The sequence below is a fragment of the Necator americanus genome, chromosome I (genome assembly GCF_031761385.1).
Source record: "Necator americanus strain Aroian chromosome I, whole genome shotgun sequence".
Classification (NCBI taxonomy): Eukaryota; Metazoa; Nematoda; class Chromadorea; order Rhabditida; family Ancylostomatidae; genus Necator; species Necator americanus.
In genome coordinates this window covers 10,082,344-10,103,953 of record NC_087371.1, presented here as the reverse complement: position 1 = coordinate 10,103,953, position 21,610 = coordinate 10,082,344, and the positions used below count along the sequence as shown (strand labels likewise).

Sequence of the window (21,610 nt, the reverse complement as noted above, 5' to 3'; positions counted from 1 at the left end):
AATAATCCCGCATTCCTACGATAAAGTGCCATGAGTCAACTTGGACTTTAGTTGAGACGACGGCGATGTTTCAAGTGCAGCACGGACAGCAGCATATGATGTCTCGAGTGTCTCAAGGTACAAGCACGGATGTGTTGACTCGGATGTGGGCGTGACACGGGCGTCGCCGATTACGACGAATAAACAAAACAAATAAAACATTGAGATCGACGAATGAAATCAACAACGAGAGAAGAAGGAAGCGGAACAACGAATTCGACCCGGAATTTTCCAGGAACATAATCGCCGCAAAAAAAAAACTGCCGGCATTAGCCGTCTCAAGCGGAGGACGGCGGAGAAAATCTGTACATGAACAGATGAAGAAACAACAGATGAAGAGAAAAAATTACTGGGCTGTTACTCCTGCAGTAATAACATATGTAAGCCATAAATCCGAGTATAATGATGATGTGCTAAAATCGTAATGTAGGTATAAGTTTTGAGAGATATAGAAAGAATGGAAGGAACTGATTGCTGTCACTGGATAACAATTCCATGAGGATTTTTCAGAAAGATTCAAACTTTTAAATTTTTTGATGTTACCACGAAAATACATCTTTATCAGTATCTTCTTGAACTTAGACGATTTTTCAGAAGATTTTTGACCTTCAGGCTGAAGCGCTGCAGATAAAATTGTAGGAGAAAGATAAAATGAAAAGCAAAAAAAAATAAGATCGAATAAAATAAAACCACAGATGTTGAAAAAAATGAAACTACAGTGTTTTTGGATGAAACATAACAATGTGAAAATTCCGTTTGGAAGACACAAAAACGAGAACTACTGGAAAACTGAAAGAAACTGATATTTAACACATACATAATGAATGTAGCACATACACGAATGAAATCCATGAAGAAATTTCCCCTTGAGCTTTAAAAAATTTCCATCATTATCATTATTAGCATTATTATATTGCATTGGAAGGATCTCGTTCTCTTTCTGAAGGTCAACGATTGAAAAAATTCAATCCATTAATGAATCCCTTATTCGCCCTTCTGATCCTTTCATGCAGCACCAGATTCGGCAGTAAGCTTTACTTGGTCGTTGTTTTCAGAATCCTTTTGTTCCAGTACGGAAAGTTCGCTGATTAATCGAAAGGAGAAACAAAAGGAAAGCACATACAGCAGCTATTCGCACGATTAGAAGGTAGTAGTAGTAATCGATCCACTATTTCAATCCTAACAATCTAATACTTCCTGGATTGCAGGCTCAAAACTTGAGCAGGCAACCACTATCCTGGTGGGTCAAGGGTCACAGCTTATGGACGCAAATAAACAAAGTAGGGAAAAATGAACAAAACTCTGAGAGCGACTTGCGGAATGATCCTTGGGAAGGGCCGATAAGATGAGGGGAATGTTATATTTTCTGGAAAAAAAATCAAATGGTGCTAAAAACCTGTGGATTTTTCACAGGAGAAATTAACGAAAGGAAAAGAAAGATCGGAAAAGATGCTGAGGACCTGCATGTTCGTCGAAGACGGATCATTCAAGTCTCTTAGTACTAAAAATTAAGTAGTAAAGTTGTAATGATGTAGTAATAGTAGGTGATGACAAAAATCCACTAATTTTGCTGAGGGTGAGAGGGAAGTATTTTCTGATTAGTAGCAAAGCGTAAAATGCGTCCACCAGTGAAAATCAGTCCTACTATTTACACAGGTGTGCTCATTGCATCCGTAAATTTGCCGCCTCAAAGGAAATGTTTGGAAGAACAGTTTTTATTTTGTAAAGAATCATCTGGCCAAGTGAGGACTATAAATTTCTAGCGTTTCTATTTTTCAAGTAACTAAAGAGCCGAAAAATTGAGGTTCAAAGAGAGTGAAGGGATATCGAAGCGTAACTCTTCCGTGAGTACATAATTTCAAAGTAAAAAAGAACTATTAACCAACAAAGAGATTCGCTTCATAAAAAATGCCACTCAACTCTGGTTTTCCCTTCAAACAAAGCAGGAACTTAAAAAAAATTGAACAAAAACACCAGCGTGGAGCTGAAGAGCCTGAGAAGATGAATGAAATCGTCTGAGTTGCCTATTCCACCTGCAAAAAACCGTGTCGAGAGCAGAATTCACAAAAAATGGAAAAATAGCGGCCTTAAAATGCATATAGCTATATTTGGTTTTGTCCAAAATTACTGTAGAAAAGGGAATAGTGCGAATCACCACGAAAACTCTCGCAACATTTATACTTTCTATTTTTTTACCTCAGTCTATCTAGGGCTTTATGAGAGGGAGGTCCTATAAAGAAGAGAATTATGATCAGAATTGTATTAAAAAAAGACTGTTACTTGTTAGGGATTATGTAAGACAACAATCAACAATCGATGAAAAATTGTTATTTTCTACCGTAAGATCAACATGTCACAGCTGAGAAATTTACTCAGAAAAATCAGAGAATTCCATTAATGGCATTTGACGTGTACGTTTCCGTAGCGCTTTAAATCGTTGCGAAAATTGCTGTGATATTTGGAGCGTTGTAGGATGACAGATGCTCACGAATCTCGTGTCTTGAATGAAATCTCGGGCAGCTGTCTGGAGGCGTTCGAAAAACCGAGACATCCATAGATTTGTGCGTCGAAACGGTGGCTACTAATCCACGTATGAGTACAATTCCGAAGAGATTCGAATTTGAACTCATCCATTAAACTCTCGCAGTCCAAATAGTTTGGCCTATACTCCAGGCGGTCTTATTGAAAGGGTAGTGAAGTTATACTAAATCTTAAAGTTTCGCGTCTTTTACATCCATAAATCTTCTGAAATCCGTAGAATGAGAGCTGGTTTTTGATTCATTTTTGACTTTTTTCAACTTCTCAAATCTATCACCTCTGCAAATCCACTAAATCACTTGTTATTTACCTTTATTTACATGATTATTCCTCATGATTTTAATTTATTCTAATTAGGAAAGTAGGCCGACAACATTTCGACTACCCGATCGGATTTTTTAAATTTACATTTTTTAGCACAGCGAAGAAAAGATACGTTCGGATCTACACGAACACAATTACATGTGGACCGTGAAGAAATTTGACCAATAAGAAGAGCTCTCGAATGGGTGAAGTGTGCGCAGGAAGTGAAGAATCAAGTAAACAAGGCCTCTGACTCATTTTAGTGGCATAAAATTGAGGGAACAATGGCGAGGAGTCAACAGAAAAAGTAGCAAGAAAAATTCCCCGTTGATCCATTGACGCAAACATTGTAAGGAACATTGTTGACTAACAAACAAACACACCTCGCCGTCTGCAAGGAGTTTCTCGTCCCGAACGGGGAACGCTACAAAACTGAAACGTCATGGCAAGTGGGAGGAGGGGGAGCTGTTCGGAGCTGTGCAGGCTCCAGACATCGCTCGCACGTCCGTCAGCAAAATCCACAAAGGAAGAGGCGAATGGACGTCATGATGTGACTTGTGGCTCTTGCAAGTGATTCCAAGAACAGCAACACTAGGAAGTTTGTTTGTGGATGTAAAAGAGACACAGGGCGCACCGATGGAAGCAAGGATGTGGTTTCCAGAATAAACAAAGAAAAGTCGGCTACGCGGAAGTCACCGTATCCGGAAGCGTCAAGTGTCGTCAAAGGTCCTCGAACACCCTCAAATTCACCTTCAATTTTGCCTCGTTTTAGAGTAGCTGGGGATTTGGTGGACATAGTGCGCAAGGACAGTTTTCTGCAAAGTTCACTGCAGGATTCGTGCAGATGCAAATTTTCTGCTAATATCTCAAGTGTTCTAAAAAAACAGATGGATCGATATTATGACGACAATACTCTGCGAGCACCGAGTCTAAGTCTGTTGTTTGCTCTCAGATGGTCCCGAGGAGAAGTCAATCGAGAACATGATGATAGGAATGACTCTGTCTCTGGATGATTACTTTTACGGATACATGTGGTTTTCCATACGGAGTGCAGTGAATTTTTGGATGCTCAAAATTCAAAACTGCAGTAAACTCAGCGATGAAAAATGAAATCCAACGAAGTTAAATCCCATTAAGTGAGAAATAAACTGAACAATCCAGAGGCTTCTAGTTGTACAATTTCTCGAAAAGTTAATCTCGCCTGAAAATCGCTTAGGTCATTCAGTCTGTTTCAAATCGCAGCACGAATTCCGAACGTAACGTTCCAGAATCGTTTTTGACCATCGAAGGGCAGATGACGGGAATAGATAAGGAATTACATGGAATTCCCATCAAACTGCTAGGCTTTCTTTTTCTCGAAAGAACAACTGTGTACGGGAAAACGGTGAGCTCAGCCGTTAACACCATTATAGGAATAAAAAAAGACAATTATTTTCTTTGATGTCACGGTAACTCCTACTCTCTTGAAATCCTTTAGATTCCAGTACAGGCAACAAATTTCTGGTCTGTCAACTATATTTACTCGTGTTTTGATTCTGGAAGATTACAACTCCCTGAAAATCTACCCGAAGCAGTGAAAACGAACTAGATGCGCCCGAGAAAAAAAATCGTGGACACAAAAACGCCTGAAAAGCTCTATTTGCAGCGCACACTGAGCGCAATCGACTCGCCGCCCGCCTACCGGACAAGTAAGCCGAGGATCGCTTTCTGATCATCCGACACCGGTCGACAAACCAACGCGTCAATAAAAGCGCTACGCCTTGGTACCGATCCAGTTCGCAATTCATTTCATGAATCAACTTCCTCTCAGGGATCTTTTTCACGTCGCGACAGTGATACTGTAGGGGTTGAGCGGGTGCTCGCAGCGAGAAGTGAAGTGGCTCGAAAAAACTCTCAAATGGTTCTAGTTTCTACCAAACAAAGCGCATAAAACTCTCGTAACCACTCTCTTTGCAGGCAATTCAAGAGACAAAAATACATTAGAAGTTACATTGTCGTTGACTGCCGCAGTCACGAGAACAGTCGTAAGAACGAGCCTTTATGGTGCAGTAGATTACTGCAATTTTTTTTCTTGAGCTCTCCTGGTCAAACTGGAACTATTTTTTGACCTACTCGGTGTTTCATGGAAAACATCTTTACAATACTTGCGAAGACATTTTTCATTATTATTTGGCAGTCGGAAAGGTTTCCGTCATTCAAATTTTGCCTACAGCACTTCCCTTCCAGAACAAAATTTTCCATTCGCAACTTATTTTTCAAACTAAAAAGAAATGAAGGGCACAAAAAATCCGATCGAAATAAGTTTCTCTCTCATGAAAAAAGTTTTCTTACTGTAGTAGGTGACTACATAAGAGTGGAATGACAGAACTTGTTCTTCTAAAATTTCCAGCAAAACAATGATTTAGAAATTTCTAGAAAAAAAAGCTAACTTAACCCTATAGAAATAGGGTCCGAATAAGAACTAATCTTTGTATTCCTCGGTCATCCGCTGGAATACGGTTAGAGGAATTAAGGAAGAATTAAGGAAAACGTAAAAATCAATTGAAGCGATATAAAATTCGCTTATTCAGGCTGTACTAGCCATCGTAGCCGTCGCAAATATTCGCGTAGATAGGGGAAATACGTGCATAAACGTACTGCCATAAACATAATTCTTATTATTTACTTGCAAATCAGGTGCGAATGCTGAATCATCGGACCGAAAATAAAAAAATGACTTGTTATTAGTTTTATTCTTGGATTATATTCACTTTTCATTATTTTAGTCCCCATTTGTAGCACAAAAAGGCCCCTATGGAAGTGTTTCCTAAATATTCTACGTTTCTGAATTTTCTAAAAATATATCTTATTAAAATCTTTGAAATATTCTACGTTTTTGAATTTTTTGAATATATCTTATTGAAAGAAACAAATCAAAGTGGCTTGATATAAAACCAGAAACATGAGCGCACCAAATAGTTATAAAAATTTGCAACACCAATATAAAAGAAGATACATTTATAATTGTTGTATAATTGTTATCGTTTATTGTTTTATTACTCTATTTTGATCTAGTTGCAGACAAAAAATAAATAAATTTTTAATAAATTCGGTTGTCTATGTGTGGTAAATTGCAGCGTCGTAGGTTGTCGTAGGTTGAAGATATTCGCTTTTTATGGATAACGGTCAAGCAATAAATAACCCCACCGAGTCTTGGAAGAAAAAGAAAAAGTGAAGATGAAAAAAGAGAAAAAGAACCGACATCAAATTTTTCTTCAAGCTACGTGAAAGTTGAAGTTGGTCAAAGCACAGAGAAAAAATAACTTCTTTCTTTTCTTTTTTCACGGTTTTCTTGGTTTCTAAAAGATTCAGAATCACTGTGCCAAAGGAACGCGTTGAAAATCTCCATATGAAATCTGACTCCGTAAAATTACCGACTAAAACGAAATCTCCGGAGCAGAATCTCCGGATTTTATGACAAAACGTATTCCCAAAAAAAAGACCGCTTTTTCGCTCCAAGATACCCTATGTCAACAATCAGCCGTATGAAAGAAGAGGAAATTTGTACGAAAATTCCATCGTCAGAACAAAACATTTTCGAATTCCAGCAGGGAGCGAAATATGCAAACTTTTTGGGAAAAATTCAAAAATATGTTGAGTACAAAATTTCAAATCAGGCCGCACAGGTGCAGCTGAGAAAAATGAAGGAATTAAGATGTTTTTTTTTCTAATGTAAACATTGACCAGCACCGAAGAGGCAGAAAATCCACGGCAAAGCGATCATAATTAATTGACATTGAATGAGAACCGCCCGCGCCGGTTCCAAGTTTTCACATCTCACCTAAGCCGGAAAGATCTCTTTCCACTACTGCGCTGGAAGTTGGAGGCCAGTTCTACGCAGCTGGGAGCGGCATAAGCGCTGTGAGCGCACGCACACGTTTTACAAAAGAAACGGAATCGGTCACGCAAAATCACGTACCAGATCTTGCGCATTAGTCGATGAGGCGGCAGAAGCTCTACGAATCGCATTCGCTTGCTGCTGAAGGCGTTCCTCGAACGGTGTTTTTGGTGGATCGAATTGAATTGGTTTCGCGATCTGGATCCGATTGTTGTGCTCGCTGAAATACGTGGTTATTTCCATGGTTTTTCTTGGATCTTGAAAAAAGAAAAATTTCCGTGATTCCTCGGAAATTTTGCTTTTTTATTGCTTCCATCCAAAAATTTACCTTAAGTCACATTAGCAACGTTCACTTTTTGGAACCTAGAATCCAAGATTTAGATCCAAGATTGCTGGATCATACCAACTCTGTTGAAAGTAAGCAAATAAAGCGTGCTGAGGTTGAAGTGAACACTGCTTTGCGACCTGGATCAAGTCCAAATTTTTCACACAAGGAAACTCCTCATTGAACTTTTACAAGCTAAGATACAGGAATTAGGAGCTTGCGACGAAATCCACAATTTCCTCCTAGAACGTAACGTTAGCGTTAGCTTTAACGTTCCCTGGACATTCCGGCTACGTCGCCATCTTTGATCCAACGCGCATGTTACACAACGACACATTTTAGCCGCTTTGGTTCAGCAACATTGGTAGTTCATGAATTACAAAATAAAATGTGGAGTGATAATTCAATTATCTGGGAAAAATGTTTTAATGTTTTGATGCTCAGATCTCATGATTCATTCTTCAATGAATTTTGGTCGTTCAAACCTACAACCTAGACATAATTGAAGTCGTTTCGTAGCCGTATCCAAGAAATCCAATACATTGCGTGGATTTCTAAACATACGATTCTTTGGCAAGTAACATTAAGAACTACATATCTCAAACAACTATGATCGTTTCGAAATTCAGAATTTAAAGATACAGGCACATTCGAAAATTATTTTCAGATGCCCCATGATTTTCAAATAGTTTCAGATGACGATATTATTATATTTATTTCTATTTTATTTCATTTTACATTTATCCACTTATTTATAAGCTGAAACTAAAAACGACTCGAGTAACACTATGAAAAAATCATATGTGACACTGTGATTTCGAATATTCGAATTTAATTACTCTATAAATTATTATTATAACTGTATGGCAGTCAATTTTCCACTGGAACACTTTGCGCTCATTTATTCATTTAGAGCATTAGATAGCTGTTTGTTAGACTTTTTCTATGAAGGATAGCTTTTTGCAGTCGAATTTATTTCTCTATTATTTTATTTATTTATTTTTTATTACTACCCATTAGTTTTTATTACTTTATTTTTATTTCACTTAATTAATTAATCAATAGATGTACAAGTAGACTAAAAATAGAAACGAATATTGTCGCGCCAGAATCAAAAAAAATCCCTGCAGTTGATTTTTTTTTTGAAGAATAGAGAAAAACGATAGGTAGATTATCAAATATTTCAACAAATATTATATAATTATTAAATATTTCAAATAAATCGTCAGATAATATCAATTGGTTCAAAATAAATCGATCTAAATTTGACAAAAACTCTTTCGTTCTCGTTGATGAAAGAGGAGAAAGGAAGTGGAAAGTTCGCTTTTGGAGCAGAGCAATTTTGTCATGAATCACGCCGCACCGTCACATGTGCGGCCGGCTGGACAGACATGGTCATTCGACTTCGATAAAGGTTGCCTAAATTGTTTTACACCTCAAAGATTCACGCCAGTGAGCTCGGGGACTTGAAAATGAACGGTGAGCACGTGAAAATCGTTCTGCATCTACAGTCTGCTATTACGGTAGGAAGCATCGAAGGAATATAGCACCAGAAAAGTAACAATTAAATACATAAGTTCAGTACGCGTGTCTTATCGCGAAAATCCAGCGATAGTCGATGGAGAAAAAGGACGATGCGGATTTCGTGAATTCCATTTACGTTCATATGCGCTGACCGTAACAAAATCGTTCCTTAAAATCGTATCAAAAAGCGAAGCGCTCCAATGGTGCGAATATCTGCTGCAAGAAATAAATGGCGTATCGTAGGTGGACGTCATAAAAAGGTTTTGTTCCATGAAAATTTCAGTTTTTCGCTGGATAAAAACTCAGTTCAAGAATTCAATTTTTTTCCTCTTTGTCCACTGCTAAGCAGCTTGTTCGATCGAAATTGTGAACATGCAAATTTGCTCCTCGTCGATCGTTTCTTATGTCCTAAGTGCAAACAACAAGCGACGTTGAGTGTTTGCATTTCTCCTTAGAGATGTGTTCCTTTTCGAACACGTTCAGTTTCTTACGTTACAATGGTCACGGATGCTAAAGGAAAAAATTGGTAGGGAAATTTATGCGTGCAGCTGCGACACTCCACTTACATATAAATTTTTGTTTCAACGATTTTCATGTAATCGTAAGAGACTACATATGCTTGCTTTTTCATCTCTGTCCACTGCTCGTCGAGTTCTCTGGACATTCACAAATTCTGGATTATAGATCTACATTCAAATGTTGCCGTTTGGATTTAATTTCTTTTTATTTTTCAAAATTCTTACTCTTATAAACCCCTATTTCGTTGACGTCGTTGACAAGTTAAATTTTCAACAAGCAGAAAGTTTTTGCGCTTTTCGTTAGAAGAAATTGCAGACGATATGGAATTATTTCGTCGACTGTTAACACAATGAAGCAGCCATGAAATGGAAGAGAGAAGTGGCATCTAGCGATCTCCACTAGGAATTCTCCACAAATTAAGTCCAGGAAATACTGTCCTCCTACTACAGAAGAAGAGCGGAATAAACTAAATCTGGGAAATTATAGTTTTATTACGACCGTTTGAAAACACCCTTACCTGGTCATACCGCTCTAGAATTGAGAAGGATATAATTTGAAAATGGATCCGGAAAATGTGTCCGATTTCGGCTCCTTTCCTCAGCCCATTTATTTATTTATTTATTTCAGTAACCTATTAAATGCATCACCCCACGAATCTGAGGTAGTACAAATTTCAGGTGTATTATTCATATACGACATAGTAGGTTATGGAGAGGAGGATGATTCTGTCCATTTCTTCCTAATTGCCGTAAAATGCGGTCCGGAAGAAGGTCCGGAAGCGTGCAGGATGGTGGCGCGCTCCAATCGAACTCGTAGAAAATAGCGTGCCGGAACACTCGAGGCCGTATCTTCCGGGCCGTTTTTTACAGCAACTAGGAAGAAATGGACGGAATCAGCCCCTCCCTATAATCTACGATCCCGTATACGAATGCTCCACCTGAAATCCGTAACACCTCAGATTTGTGGGGTGATGCCTTTAAGTTTGCATTTTACTTGTATTTCATTTACTAGGTTAATTTGACATGATTCGGCTAAGGCCCTTCGAAAAAAATAGTTCAAAACGAAGCTAATTTTTGAAGAATGCGTGGGACCCACTTACCGTAGGAAACCTTGCGGTGTCGAATTGAAGTTGTTATACGAAGATAGTGTCTCCAACATGCGAGTGGGCGTGTTCGAATTGACGCTGCTTACACTCACACTGCTGAGTCTAGAAACACTCCTCGATGGTCCTGTGATCACCGGGATCCCGTGCGGACTGCGTTCGAACACACGTACTGTAACAATTCGCGTAACGTTTCCAGTGCAGACAATGTCCAGCAAAGCATTAGCATCGTAGGCAGAAAATACCTGCACAAGCTGGTAGCAACTCGCTGACTGTAGAGTTGGCTGGTGAGTCGCAGTGCGGCTCATCCCTCTCCCGTATCGGCTCGGATCGAAGGCGTTCGAGGCGTCCACGTTTCCTGGGACCGAGCCACTTTGTACACAAGTAGTGAGGGTGCAGTGTAATAATTTTTTTTTGCGGCTAACAAGAACGTTTCCAATGACTTCAACGAAAACGAAACGGACAGATGAAGGAGACAGAGAGAGAGAGAGAGAGAGTACGACTGCAGATACAAGAAATTCAAAAAAAAAACACACACACACAATTAACGATCCACAACAATCTCTGGACATTTTTCAGAATCGCTGGCGAATTCTATTCAAAATCATTACAAAATTGGATATTAACAAAATTACGTAGTAAAACTTTTTAACGTCTACCAAATCTATATATATATATATATATATATATATATATATATATATATATATATATTTGAGTTGCCTATATATTATATTTATTTATTTATTTTTAATTCAAATAGCGAGATGTCCACTATAGTTGCATGATAGTCGCGTACTCAAACAGTGCAAAAAGTGGGGGAAGAACCTCGGATCCTCTTCCCGAGATTCACGGATGACATCATATGAAATCCTACTGCTATTTGTAGCCAGAATCCAGGAGAACAGCATTATTTTAATAAAAATAAAAGAATACATTCTGGGGTTCCTTACCCCTTGAATGCAAACTATGACACAGAATTTTCGAAAAAGTCAAAGTGAATTCTAGCTGTGAACGAAATTTGCACCTCAAAAATTTTGCAGAAACCACATATCCGTCAGGATTTTCACTTAAGCATTGGCAGCAACAGAAAAATATAACTATTGGCGGTCGCAATGTAAAAGAAATAAGCAATGATGGTGTGTCAGCTGTTCGTCTCCTCTGGAAATACCCAGAGGGTTTTTTCGTTGGTAGAACAGTACAGCAAATTTTAACAATAAACTGAATATTTCATCTTATATAAGATAAAGAAATGTATTTTAAAAAAGAACTCGATAGGAGGTTGTTTACAGTAAAGTGGCAGCAATTCACGTACATTTCATTTGTTTTTCTGTTCAGGATCAGGATTTCTAGTGAAACTGGGCGTAAGGAGTGAATTCAAAATGAAAAGTGCAAATTGTATTTAAAAATGTTCTATGTAATTGGTATTGTTTGAAAACGGAATGACAAGCACTACGTTTGAAGGAACAATCAACCCTGGGGGAATTTACGATAAAATACCTCAAAGTTTTGAAATAAAACTATTCATAACTCGGTAATTCGGTTAAGTTCCTCTCTATGACAACAAAATATCCTCGAAGATGCTTTTCGGTGCCTTTTCCCCTTAGTAGAAGGAAAACACGGTGAAAATGAATGTATGTATATTCCAAAATTTCGTCATTCCATACATATTACATTTCCACAATAAGCAAATCAATCCGACAGGTTACGGATTAATTTCAGATGTTCACATCTTTTCAAAAAAAAATTCTTCTTAACCCTATTGGTCAACTCATTTATTTTTTGCTGTTAGTTACATATTTGCAGTGAAGCAGTCGCAATATTTCACACCACATTCAGGTGTCTCATCTTTTCTTTTTTCTGTTTCTTTTTTCTTTCTTCCTTTCTTTCTCAGGTAAAAAGATGATGGTTTACACACCAAACACAAACCATCGTCTTTCAGGCGAAACCCGCAGTACAAAGATGTGCAACGAAAATTTTTCGGAAATTCATTTCCTTAATCTAAAAGTTAGGAAAATACTAAAGCTTACAGGCGCAATAGATCGATTTTATTACCGTTCTATCTTTACCGGTATCGTTGACCTACCAGTGAAATTTTCCATCCGTTACACATTGAAAATAGCTACGAGTGCAGCTTCACAGTTGAGTGAAAATTGAGGATGTGAGTGTATTTGTGAAAATATAGCAATTTAAAGAAAAGATTAGTTCTTATTAGCCATTGAGAAAAACTTTTGATTTACGTTCATCCAAACCATAGAAAAAAACGAAGATAAATGCTGGCAGAAACTTTGGTTTAAAAAAAAGAAACACTACAGGATGTTTAGGAAACCTAGAGACACTAAAAAAAAACTGAAATGAAAAATTAAAATGTGAAGCAGAATATTGAGAAAAAGAAGGGCGCTGTGCCCGAGAATAAAGGAGAAATTAAAGGCATCACCCCACGAATCTGAGGTGGTGCAGATTTCAGGTGGAGTATTCGTATACAGGATGGGAGACTACGGAGAGGGGGGTGATTCCGTCCATTTCTTCCTAATTGCCGTAAAAAACGGCCCGGAAGACACGGCTTCATTCGTTCTGGCGCACCATTTTGTACAAGAGGTTCGATTGGAGCGCGCCAGTCTTGTGCGGCGCCGCATCTTCCGGGCCGTTTTTTACGGCAATTAGGAAGAAATGGACGGAATCACCCCCCTCTCCGTAGTCTCCCATCCCGTATACGAATACTCCACCTGAAATCTGCACCACCTCAGATTCGTGGGGTGATGCCTTTAAACCTCTATAAGGGGAATGAGGGAAAGAAATACGATCGAAGCTATGATAAACGAATATTTTGGACTTCTGTAAAAATTGCGATAACGTACCATAATAAATCAAAGCAAATCCTACCTCTTGACGTACTCCTCTAGTAGGGATTGATCCGGCAGTATCAGGCAACCCGAACTGTTGTAATCTTCCTGAAATTGATGGATGATAGCATGCGGGGAGCGGACGTAATTGCTGTTGACCTTTGGAACGTGTCTCGGACCGCTTGCAAAGCTGTCAATTAATTGCATCGATAAACATCTTAAAATACGCAACATTACGTATTGTGTTTGTTGAAAGTGGCAAAGTGTTAGGAACAAAGAGAGCCGATGAGTGGACTGCGGATAGCGGTTGTACTTCTCCAGCACTGTCGTTAGCGAGTGTTTAAAGTAAATTTTTCGTCGCCCTATTTTTCCCGAAGGTCAACTGCCACTCTGTGCATTCTCGATTTCCTTGCAATGGCGGCGCATTCGCTGGTGGCTGATGTGATATGTAATGGATCCTTCTGTTTACGTTAAGACAGTAGTCTAGATATTAACATTGGCACAAGGTGGAAGTGACGCAGAGAAAAATTTTTCTAAAATATTCCAACCTAGAGAACGATTTCTGGAGAAATAAGGATATTGACTTTAGAAAAAAATTTTTCTGTTCGTTCATTTGTTTTGTTTTGTCATTTGATGGATAGCTCAGAAAACAAGACTTTCGAGATAATTTTATCATTTTCTGACCCAAAAAAATAATCTCTAGAGAAATAAGGATATTTCCTCTAGAGATTAAAAAAAACTCTAGACTTCAAGGATATTTTAAAGTTTAGCAGAAAAAATATAAGAAAGAAATAGCAAAAGAAAAAAGCGAGAAAACAGTGCTTTTTGTTTAGAGGTGCAGAGCTCATAAGCTACTTTTTCCAGACTACACATTTGGAACTGTTCGATAAATCTACACTCCTTTTTAAGTCCAATAAAAAGCACAAAGAATTGGAGATAACGGGAATAAGGTAATTTTAGGTTGGTCCGAAAGTCTTGCACCTAAATTTATTTTTCGATCCAGAATTTTAGAGACATTAAATTCAATTTTTTTCTGAGGCCTTAAATTCATTTTTTTTGGCTTGAATATAGTAGAAGATCTCACCAGAAGAGTATGTAAACGCTTGCATTCCATTGGCGTTTAAGCATGATTTCAGTAAACCATAGTCAAATTTGTACAGTCGTGTTCTACGAATTCCCGCAAGGCCGCAACGCATGCGACGCCGCCACAAATATCTGTGCTGAGTCCAAAGGAGTCGTAGCATCCTGCTGGACTCTCGCCCGTTTGTTCCAACAGTTCGAGTCAGGAGATATTTCGGTTGAAGGTCGACCTCCATCAGGTCATCAGGCCCGACTGACTGGAACGTTCCCAGCTGCCGTAAAAAACGGCCCGGAAGATGTGGCGCGTGCACAAGACTGGCGCGCTCCAATCGAACTTCTTGTTGAAAATAGGGCGCCGGAACTCCCGAAGCCGTATCTTCCGGGCCGTTTTTTTACGGCGGACCTCTCTCAGGTCACCTGACTGACTGGAATTTTCCGTGACGCTAAAACCCCACACTCAAAATAAGACAAACTCAATGACAGTACACGTGAACTGCCGACCACACTTAGATGTGACCGTGAAACAGTAGCAGTTCGTAGTCGTAGTTAGACATCCTCGAACTCTGGCTTACAGAAAAGTGATGTCGACTACCGTCCCCCAAGAATTGGGTGCCCCGCAGTTGGTGAAAAGAGTGAATGTTTTTTTGCTCCTTCGCCCACGTACACAGGACTTTCTCCGCCAGGTCATCACAGGAAGTGAGAGTTGGGTGTTGTACGTTAATCGTACACTACGAAAAGGTTGGCTACCGCGTGGCGAACCACCTCCAAAAGAGCCGAAAGGAGAATTGTACGGGAAGAAGATTTCCCTGTGCAATGGTGAGATTCCAAGGGAATCCTGAACGATGAACTGCTCGCATCTGATTTCATCGTGACCACTTTACCACTCAATTCTACTCTTCTCAACTACAGAAACTGACAAAAGCAGTTCGCCTGAAACGTAAGAAAACTGGCCGTGTTGCTCTGCTTCATGAAAACGCCCAACTTCACGTGGCAAAACTTACTCGTCAAAAAAAAAAATTACCGAACTTGGTTGGGAAATTCTACCGCACCCAGCCCTTATTCTCCCGACTTGGCCCCGCGCGACTATCATTTGTTTCGGGCACGTTTCGGGTTTGCAACTGCATCTACGAGAGGAAAAACTGGACGAACAGAAGGAGCAGGAAAATGAGACTTCCGCTTCTTTGAGTCGCAGCCGTCAGAGTTTTGCACATCTGGAGTTGATACTTTAGTGAAGAGTTGTATATACATACGCGAAGGATCGTGATGGTCATCTTTTTTTAAATTGAAATCTATGAACAATAAAGTTATAATGGTTTGAAAAAAAGTGTGAAATTTGGAGCATCCGGACCAACCTAATGCAAACATAACAAAAGCTATTGCTATTGCCAGTTAATCAAAAGATTAACAGATAAATAAGCTAGTGACAAATAATTAGCGCATAAACAACTTTTCCCAACTTCATTGCTCGTTACAAAATTTGATCTTGTGGTGCTCACCAGTTTTTCAGTTACGCTAAATTCAAAATACAAACCGTTCCCGGAATGCAGCGAGGAAACGGCAATGTGTTTTTCATACATTTTTTTTTCAAAACGAGAAAAAACAGAAGTGTAAATACTATTTTATGGATTCCAGGGACAAGATCTGTTTGATCTGAGAAAATCTGAGATAATCGTGATTCGACAAGCATACATACGTCACCACTGCTGCTGGGCATAAGGAAAATTTGTGAAAAAAAGGAAGCGACGAAAACAGAAGGTGCCAAAAATCAACGTTAGCATTCAGTGGATACAAAGGAGAACTATAAACGATGATTTTATCCAGTAGCTATTGACACTAAGGCCAAGCTATTTTATTTTAAAAAAAAAGGAAAAAAGCGGGAATAACTTATACTTCTTTACAAGATCGCTTCATGATTGAGGTTAGAAGAGTTAAAACAAAGTCAAAATAAAGGAGAAAGTTAGAATAGTACAAATATCGTACAAGAAAATTAAGTAAGTTATCTAATTATTGATCGCAATATTTAAAAAAGTTTGAGAAGAGCTAAAGGATTACGAATTCGGATAAACGATATCACCCAGACATCGTCGCCATAACACAACCTATTAATACGAAATGAAAAAAAAAACAGTTGGAAAGTGCTACCAAAATGTAAAACCTTTTCCAATAAATTTTTGGCAATGGTGGACTTTTCTTATCGCCTAAATCCGATTAGACAAGAAAGCGGCAGAATTTGCCGCGTCCAAAGTGAAACGATCCTGCTCTGTACGATGTAATGACACCAAGATCGGTTTCCAGAGAATGCGACGGCGAGTTCGCAGTGAGACGAGCGTCGAGTGCAGGACAGACATATGTCTAGCTATGTAGTAATGCCCCTCAGGGATGGATGTCGATTCCTTTACACCGCATGCCCACGGCGGGATTTACGGCATGGCTCTTCTGACAAGGCCGGAACAGAAAAAAAGGTTCGAGACGGTCGTGCAGGTGGCGGTTTATTAACTTGCATGTCACCGCCAGATTTATATGCTCACCAGCTCTCAGAATTTGACTGGTGAAAAAATCGTCAGATAAGTTGGATTGTGGGAAATTCACGTATGCGCTCGTGAGATCTTGTCTAAGGCTCGGATTACTTACTTCCTCTGGCTGGTTTCTTAGAAAAAAAAATTCTGCGAAAAGTCACCTCTCTGCTGGATCGCCTTACAACATGCGCCGGTTCAGAATTCCTCATATCATCCAGGACTTCAGAAGCACGAGTCTGCGATAACGGCGACATCTAAAGAACGAGAAATAAGCTGGGATGTTTTTCAAGGAATTTTTTTCCTCAAAAAATGACTGCATAAATTTCCCTCAATCGATCTAAACAAACTTCTATGATATTTATCAATTCACAAAGCTATGGATACCATAAATTCAACTTTTTTCGTATCCTAATAAGTTTAGCAGCAATTTCATTTTAATGAGAATTATTTAAAAAAAAAGAAGGAACAGATAAATGAATAAATAAAGAATGGAAAACAATAGAAAGTTCAAATCTCCCAAATTCAAATGCCAAGAAGCCGCAAAAACATTTTTAAAAAAAGCGAGAAACTAAGCGAAAACAGATTTATCAAAAGGAACCAGTAACTTTTTGGAGGTATTTAAATCTAAAAACACGAGAGTTCACTACGCGCAGCACAACCCCAAAAAAAGAACTGACAAACTAAAAAGATAACCCTAATTTTTAGGATCCTCAGGTTTCTAAGATTTTTGGAATCTTTCCTAATTCAATATGATTTTTTCGTGAACACAACTAAAAATGTAGCAGCCAGTAAAATCCGAAGAACCTAACATTTTTTTGGTGTCGTTTGAAATTCATAATTTTTGGGTTCCTCACTATCGGGTTGCTTTGTATCCATTTATAAACAGTACTCATCCTAGTAAAAATCAATTAGACGGCAAATTTATGTGTTTCGACGAATTTATTTAATGATTAATTATTACATTAAAAAAAGAGAACAGGAGGAGAGGGGAAGAGAAAAGAGAGAAACGAGAAATTATCGAGTACCGACCAAAACAGCCAGCTGGCACTAAGAACCCATTTCGTGATTTTGGATACGGAGCATAAAACTTTAAGAGTAAAATGCTTTAAAGTATTAGAAATATTTGACTAACGGAATAAACAGAGCCACATGAGCTCACCTTTACCTCGCTGTCCGCAGATCGCAGCCGAACCACTTCTTTGCTGACGCTGGGCTCCTTGACTTCCACGACCGGCTGCTGCTCCGGTATGGGCCTAAAGAAAGAGATGTTGTGGTAGGGACAACACGCTTGAGGCACGGCAATAGTAAAGCGTATCTGTAACGATCAGACAAAACATACACGAGACGTTTAGGTCGTTTGATTCGCATGTGAATATGGCTAATGTTGACGTCGGGGATTGGTTTGTCAACAATCACCTGAATTAAGCAACATTATAGCAGTTGTTGAGTGGAATAGTAGATAGAATTCTGGACAACATTGAAAAGATGACATTCGAAATTCGTGGGTGGAGCAGAGAATCAATAAAAGTCCTAAAGACAGCAAAGATTCTATGAAATTTTCGTTCGTTCGTTTCCCAGTGAATTATGGGTTGTCCGAAGGTCATTGATTTTTTTTTTCAGGGATGTCATTTCTCGCTCAGTTCATGTGTCTCTTCGTCTTAGGTTTGGCCGCACAGGTGTGTGTGCTAATCCAAATAAATGGGACTTTAAAGGGACACAGGGACCAGTGAATCCTCCACTCGTACAGTTTTTTTTTATCAGATGCTGAGTGAAGCGATGATGTTAGTCGCTCGCACCTCAGGAATCGTCAACCTCTCTCTCTCCGTGAACAGTTTGTTTAACATCGTGGATAAATGGAAAACTACGTCAGAGCTTTCTAACTCATCCCATGTCCTTCCTCTTGTTCATTTTAACTACGTTTAGCTGCGAACACTGTAAACATAGCTTTTAAGCTTTTGAGTCGAAGAACAAGGCAAAAGGACTGGTCAACGCCAGTCGCCATGTCCTTTAACTTTAAGGGTTTTGAGTACTTAACATATAAAATCCACAGGGCGTAATCGCTGTGCACTCTGCATATACTATAAGTCCTGACGTTTTTTAAGTTAAAATTTGTCGTAAAAATACTTCGCCAATGCCTTTTATGTTATTCGACAGAGAATTTTGCGTTACATAAAATAGTATCTTTAGTTTTGTTCCGTGCTGACAAATTTTTCGTTCTTTTCAGGTCATTAAAATGGAGTGTCCAGTCGAGAGAGAAGAGCATTTTCGACAATTTCAGCATTTTGCAATCAATCTTGCTGCCAAACCTACAGAAACTACTCAAGAGATTTGTGAAGTGTGTGTGTGGCAAAAAATCGACGCCCTTCGACGGCTTAAAATTGGTTTAAGCAATTTCTGGACAATTTTTTCGAGTGGAAACTACGTGATTTCTCCTACTGAGGCAATGAACAGATTGTTGAACGTTGGAAAGAAGTTGTAAACAACAAAAAAACATACAACATTGACTGATTTGTTGTTAATTTTTGTTTTTTGTGGAAACCGGAATTTGTAAAAAAAAAACGCCAAAATCCCAACTCAATATCTGGAGGTCTGCGCCAAGGATCTGCGTTAGCCTTTTTTGGCTTCTGCAACCTTGGTCTCTAACTTTTTCCCTCTCTGGATCCTTGGTTGGTGATATCTGCTCGAGACCAGATAATTTCTCAAATTTCGCTATTTCTCCAATCTGTCAGGTTTTGGTAGAAGGAATAAAAATAGCTGGTAGAGCTTTAATATCCTGATTCGTTTTGTTTCGAAAATGACATTAATTACGGTAGGGTTGTCCCATAATGATATTAATGTAGGAAATATAGTATTGACCAAGTGAAAGAAAACTCAAGCAGAAGTCACCTGTGCTCCACTTTGGACGGATTTTTTGGTGAATTTCTGTTCACAGGTTTTGTTGACGACCACGCTGGCCTTGCATGATAAGGACACAGATGAGGACGACTTCCTGCAAGATGGTTGTCACGTTCTTCGCGGAAAATGCTCGTCATAATTGTGACGAATTGGGACAGTTACTTTTTCTGTGGCAGCGTTTTCTTTGCGGCAAGCGCTGTCGGCGTCTTTGAGAATGAGTGATTAACGGATTGCGTCACAACGGGTTTCTTCTCACGAATCCTCTTTGTGTTTTTCAATGACAACCTAAACAGAGTTCTGTCAATCTTTCACGCGAATATTGTGGAAATAATAATATTGTGGATTTTCCTGGATACGCTGTAAACCGTCTTTGCACACAGAGATAAATTGATAGAAAAAAACGTATTACTTATGAGAAGCATATTTCTCCACAAAAGGGTCTCGGTTCGGAATTCAAGGCTTTAGTATGAGCTTTCCTCCACCGGTAAAATGAGGGCTTCCAGGATTTCGTGGTAACTGCTATTGAAGTGGCGAAGAAATCTCTTAGGATAGCAAGGTGCTAGGCAAAATGGGCTGTGACTTTACTACTTGTGACTTCTTTCCTGTTCAACCTAATGGCACTTTACAAATGTTCTTCGCCTGTCAGATGCTTCACTGCACTTCAACAAACTGCTTGGATAAGCGTAATGGTAGTCTGGTCCAAGCACCTGAAGTCTTGGTATGATTTGTTACGGATGATAATAAATCTACTGCTGCGAACCTGCACAGAAATGTGCCTCAAACGTTCGCTGAAGACATGCCAGTAAGGAGAAATTCGAGCGAAAAACTTCTCCTATTTTCTTTCATTCTTTTATATAACTATTACGTACCAGTTGCAGCCAAAAATTTTGTATTCAGTATGTTAGGTTTGAAATTTTGAGCGTTCCACTGACCACCGAACATATGTTAAGTATTTTTCTGTTTTTAAGACAAGAACTGGTCTCAGTGATACAATCGGGTCAAAACGACATGAAGTTTGGTGCAGTTGCGTTAGCGGCAGCGCGCAAAGCGGTGCGATGGAGTGTAGCAGTTGCGATCGACAGGGGACCTTTGCTGGCACCGTTGCTGCAGCTCGCAATGGTCCCACCTCGATCCTAACCTAGCTCCAGCGCGCCGGTTTGAGCGCAGCCGCTTACGCAACCGCACCGTGCTTCATGTTGTTTTTACCCGCGTAATTATTTTTCTGCTCTTGGATAAACAGTAAAATTCTGAGAACTACTCATAGAAGACCACAAGAAAACATGACTAAGAAGCACGCACACTTTCCGGGGTGCAGGTAGGATAATGACCAATAGTAATTACAGCTAAGTAAAGCTCCTCCTTTCGCTTTGGGTGCCGCATCTTCCGTGCCGTTTTTTACGGCAATTAGGAAGAAATGAACGGAATCACCCTTCTTTTCATAATCTACGACCCCGTATACGGATACTCCACCTGAAATCCGCACCACCTCAGATTCCTGGTATGCTGCCTTTAAGTTGGCCGAACAAACCTTAGATTGGACAACCCCTGGGATCGGAGGACAGATCTCGTAAAAGGACCTTCTATCTTTTGTGAGAGGAGAACAACCTCCAGCAACGAAGAATAACGGAAAGCGAAAAAAGGACGGGGAAGGAGGATAATTCCACGAGCAGAAAAAAAATGAGTGCGGGTATTTTGTTTTAACTCTTGACATACCATAGCTTTCTTTTTCTCTGGAGCACCATTGCTGAACCGATAAATAAATAGATAAACAAATAATACCAAATATCCAGAGCTTCTTCAAAATGTCACTTACTAGCTTTATAAAATGTCTTTAAGTCACTAGAGGCGTTCACCAAGCGAAAACTGTTCGAAAAAAAAACAATGCGAAAATGATGAGTTCAAGAATAAATAAAATCTTCAAAGTGTCCTCACCACATCGGTGCCATAAGAACAGCCGAAATCCCTTCAGCACGTGACGATTTTGACTTAATAACGGCAGCCATCTATAATAGGTATCCAGTAATAAAGTGTGATATCCATAGCTTAATA

At 39.2% G+C, this 21,610-nt stretch overlaps 1 protein-coding gene across 3 annotated transcripts in view; it reads right to left on the bottom strand.

Annotated features, from left to right (window-relative positions):
• The window catches only part of RB195_005035 (uncharacterized protein), a gene marked incomplete at both ends in the record, with an annotated part of 81,483 nt that overhangs the window by 34,639 nt on the left and 25,234 nt on the right, over window positions 1-21,610 (bottom strand). For 2 of the 3 annotated variants that reach the window (XM_064177311.1, XM_064177310.1), the window contains 10 exons: window positions 6,839-6,977; window positions 10,225-10,399; window positions 10,473-10,585; window positions 13,111-13,178; window positions 16,828-16,920; window positions 17,826-17,919; window positions 18,006-18,082; window positions 19,553-19,655; window positions 19,724-19,846; window positions 21,494-21,564. In XM_064177311.1, coding sequence (XP_064034435.1) covers window positions 6,839-6,977; window positions 10,225-10,399; window positions 10,473-10,585; window positions 13,111-13,178; window positions 16,828-16,920; window positions 17,826-17,919; window positions 18,006-18,082; window positions 19,553-19,655; window positions 19,724-19,846; window positions 21,494-21,564 — 1,056 coding nt within the window. The remainder of the gene's footprint in view (window positions 1-6,838; window positions 6,978-10,224; window positions 10,400-10,472; window positions 10,586-13,110; window positions 13,179-16,827; window positions 16,921-17,825; window positions 17,920-18,005; window positions 18,083-19,552; window positions 19,656-19,723; window positions 19,847-21,493; window positions 21,565-21,610) is intronic. The other variant, XM_064177312.1, reaches the window with a different exon arrangement.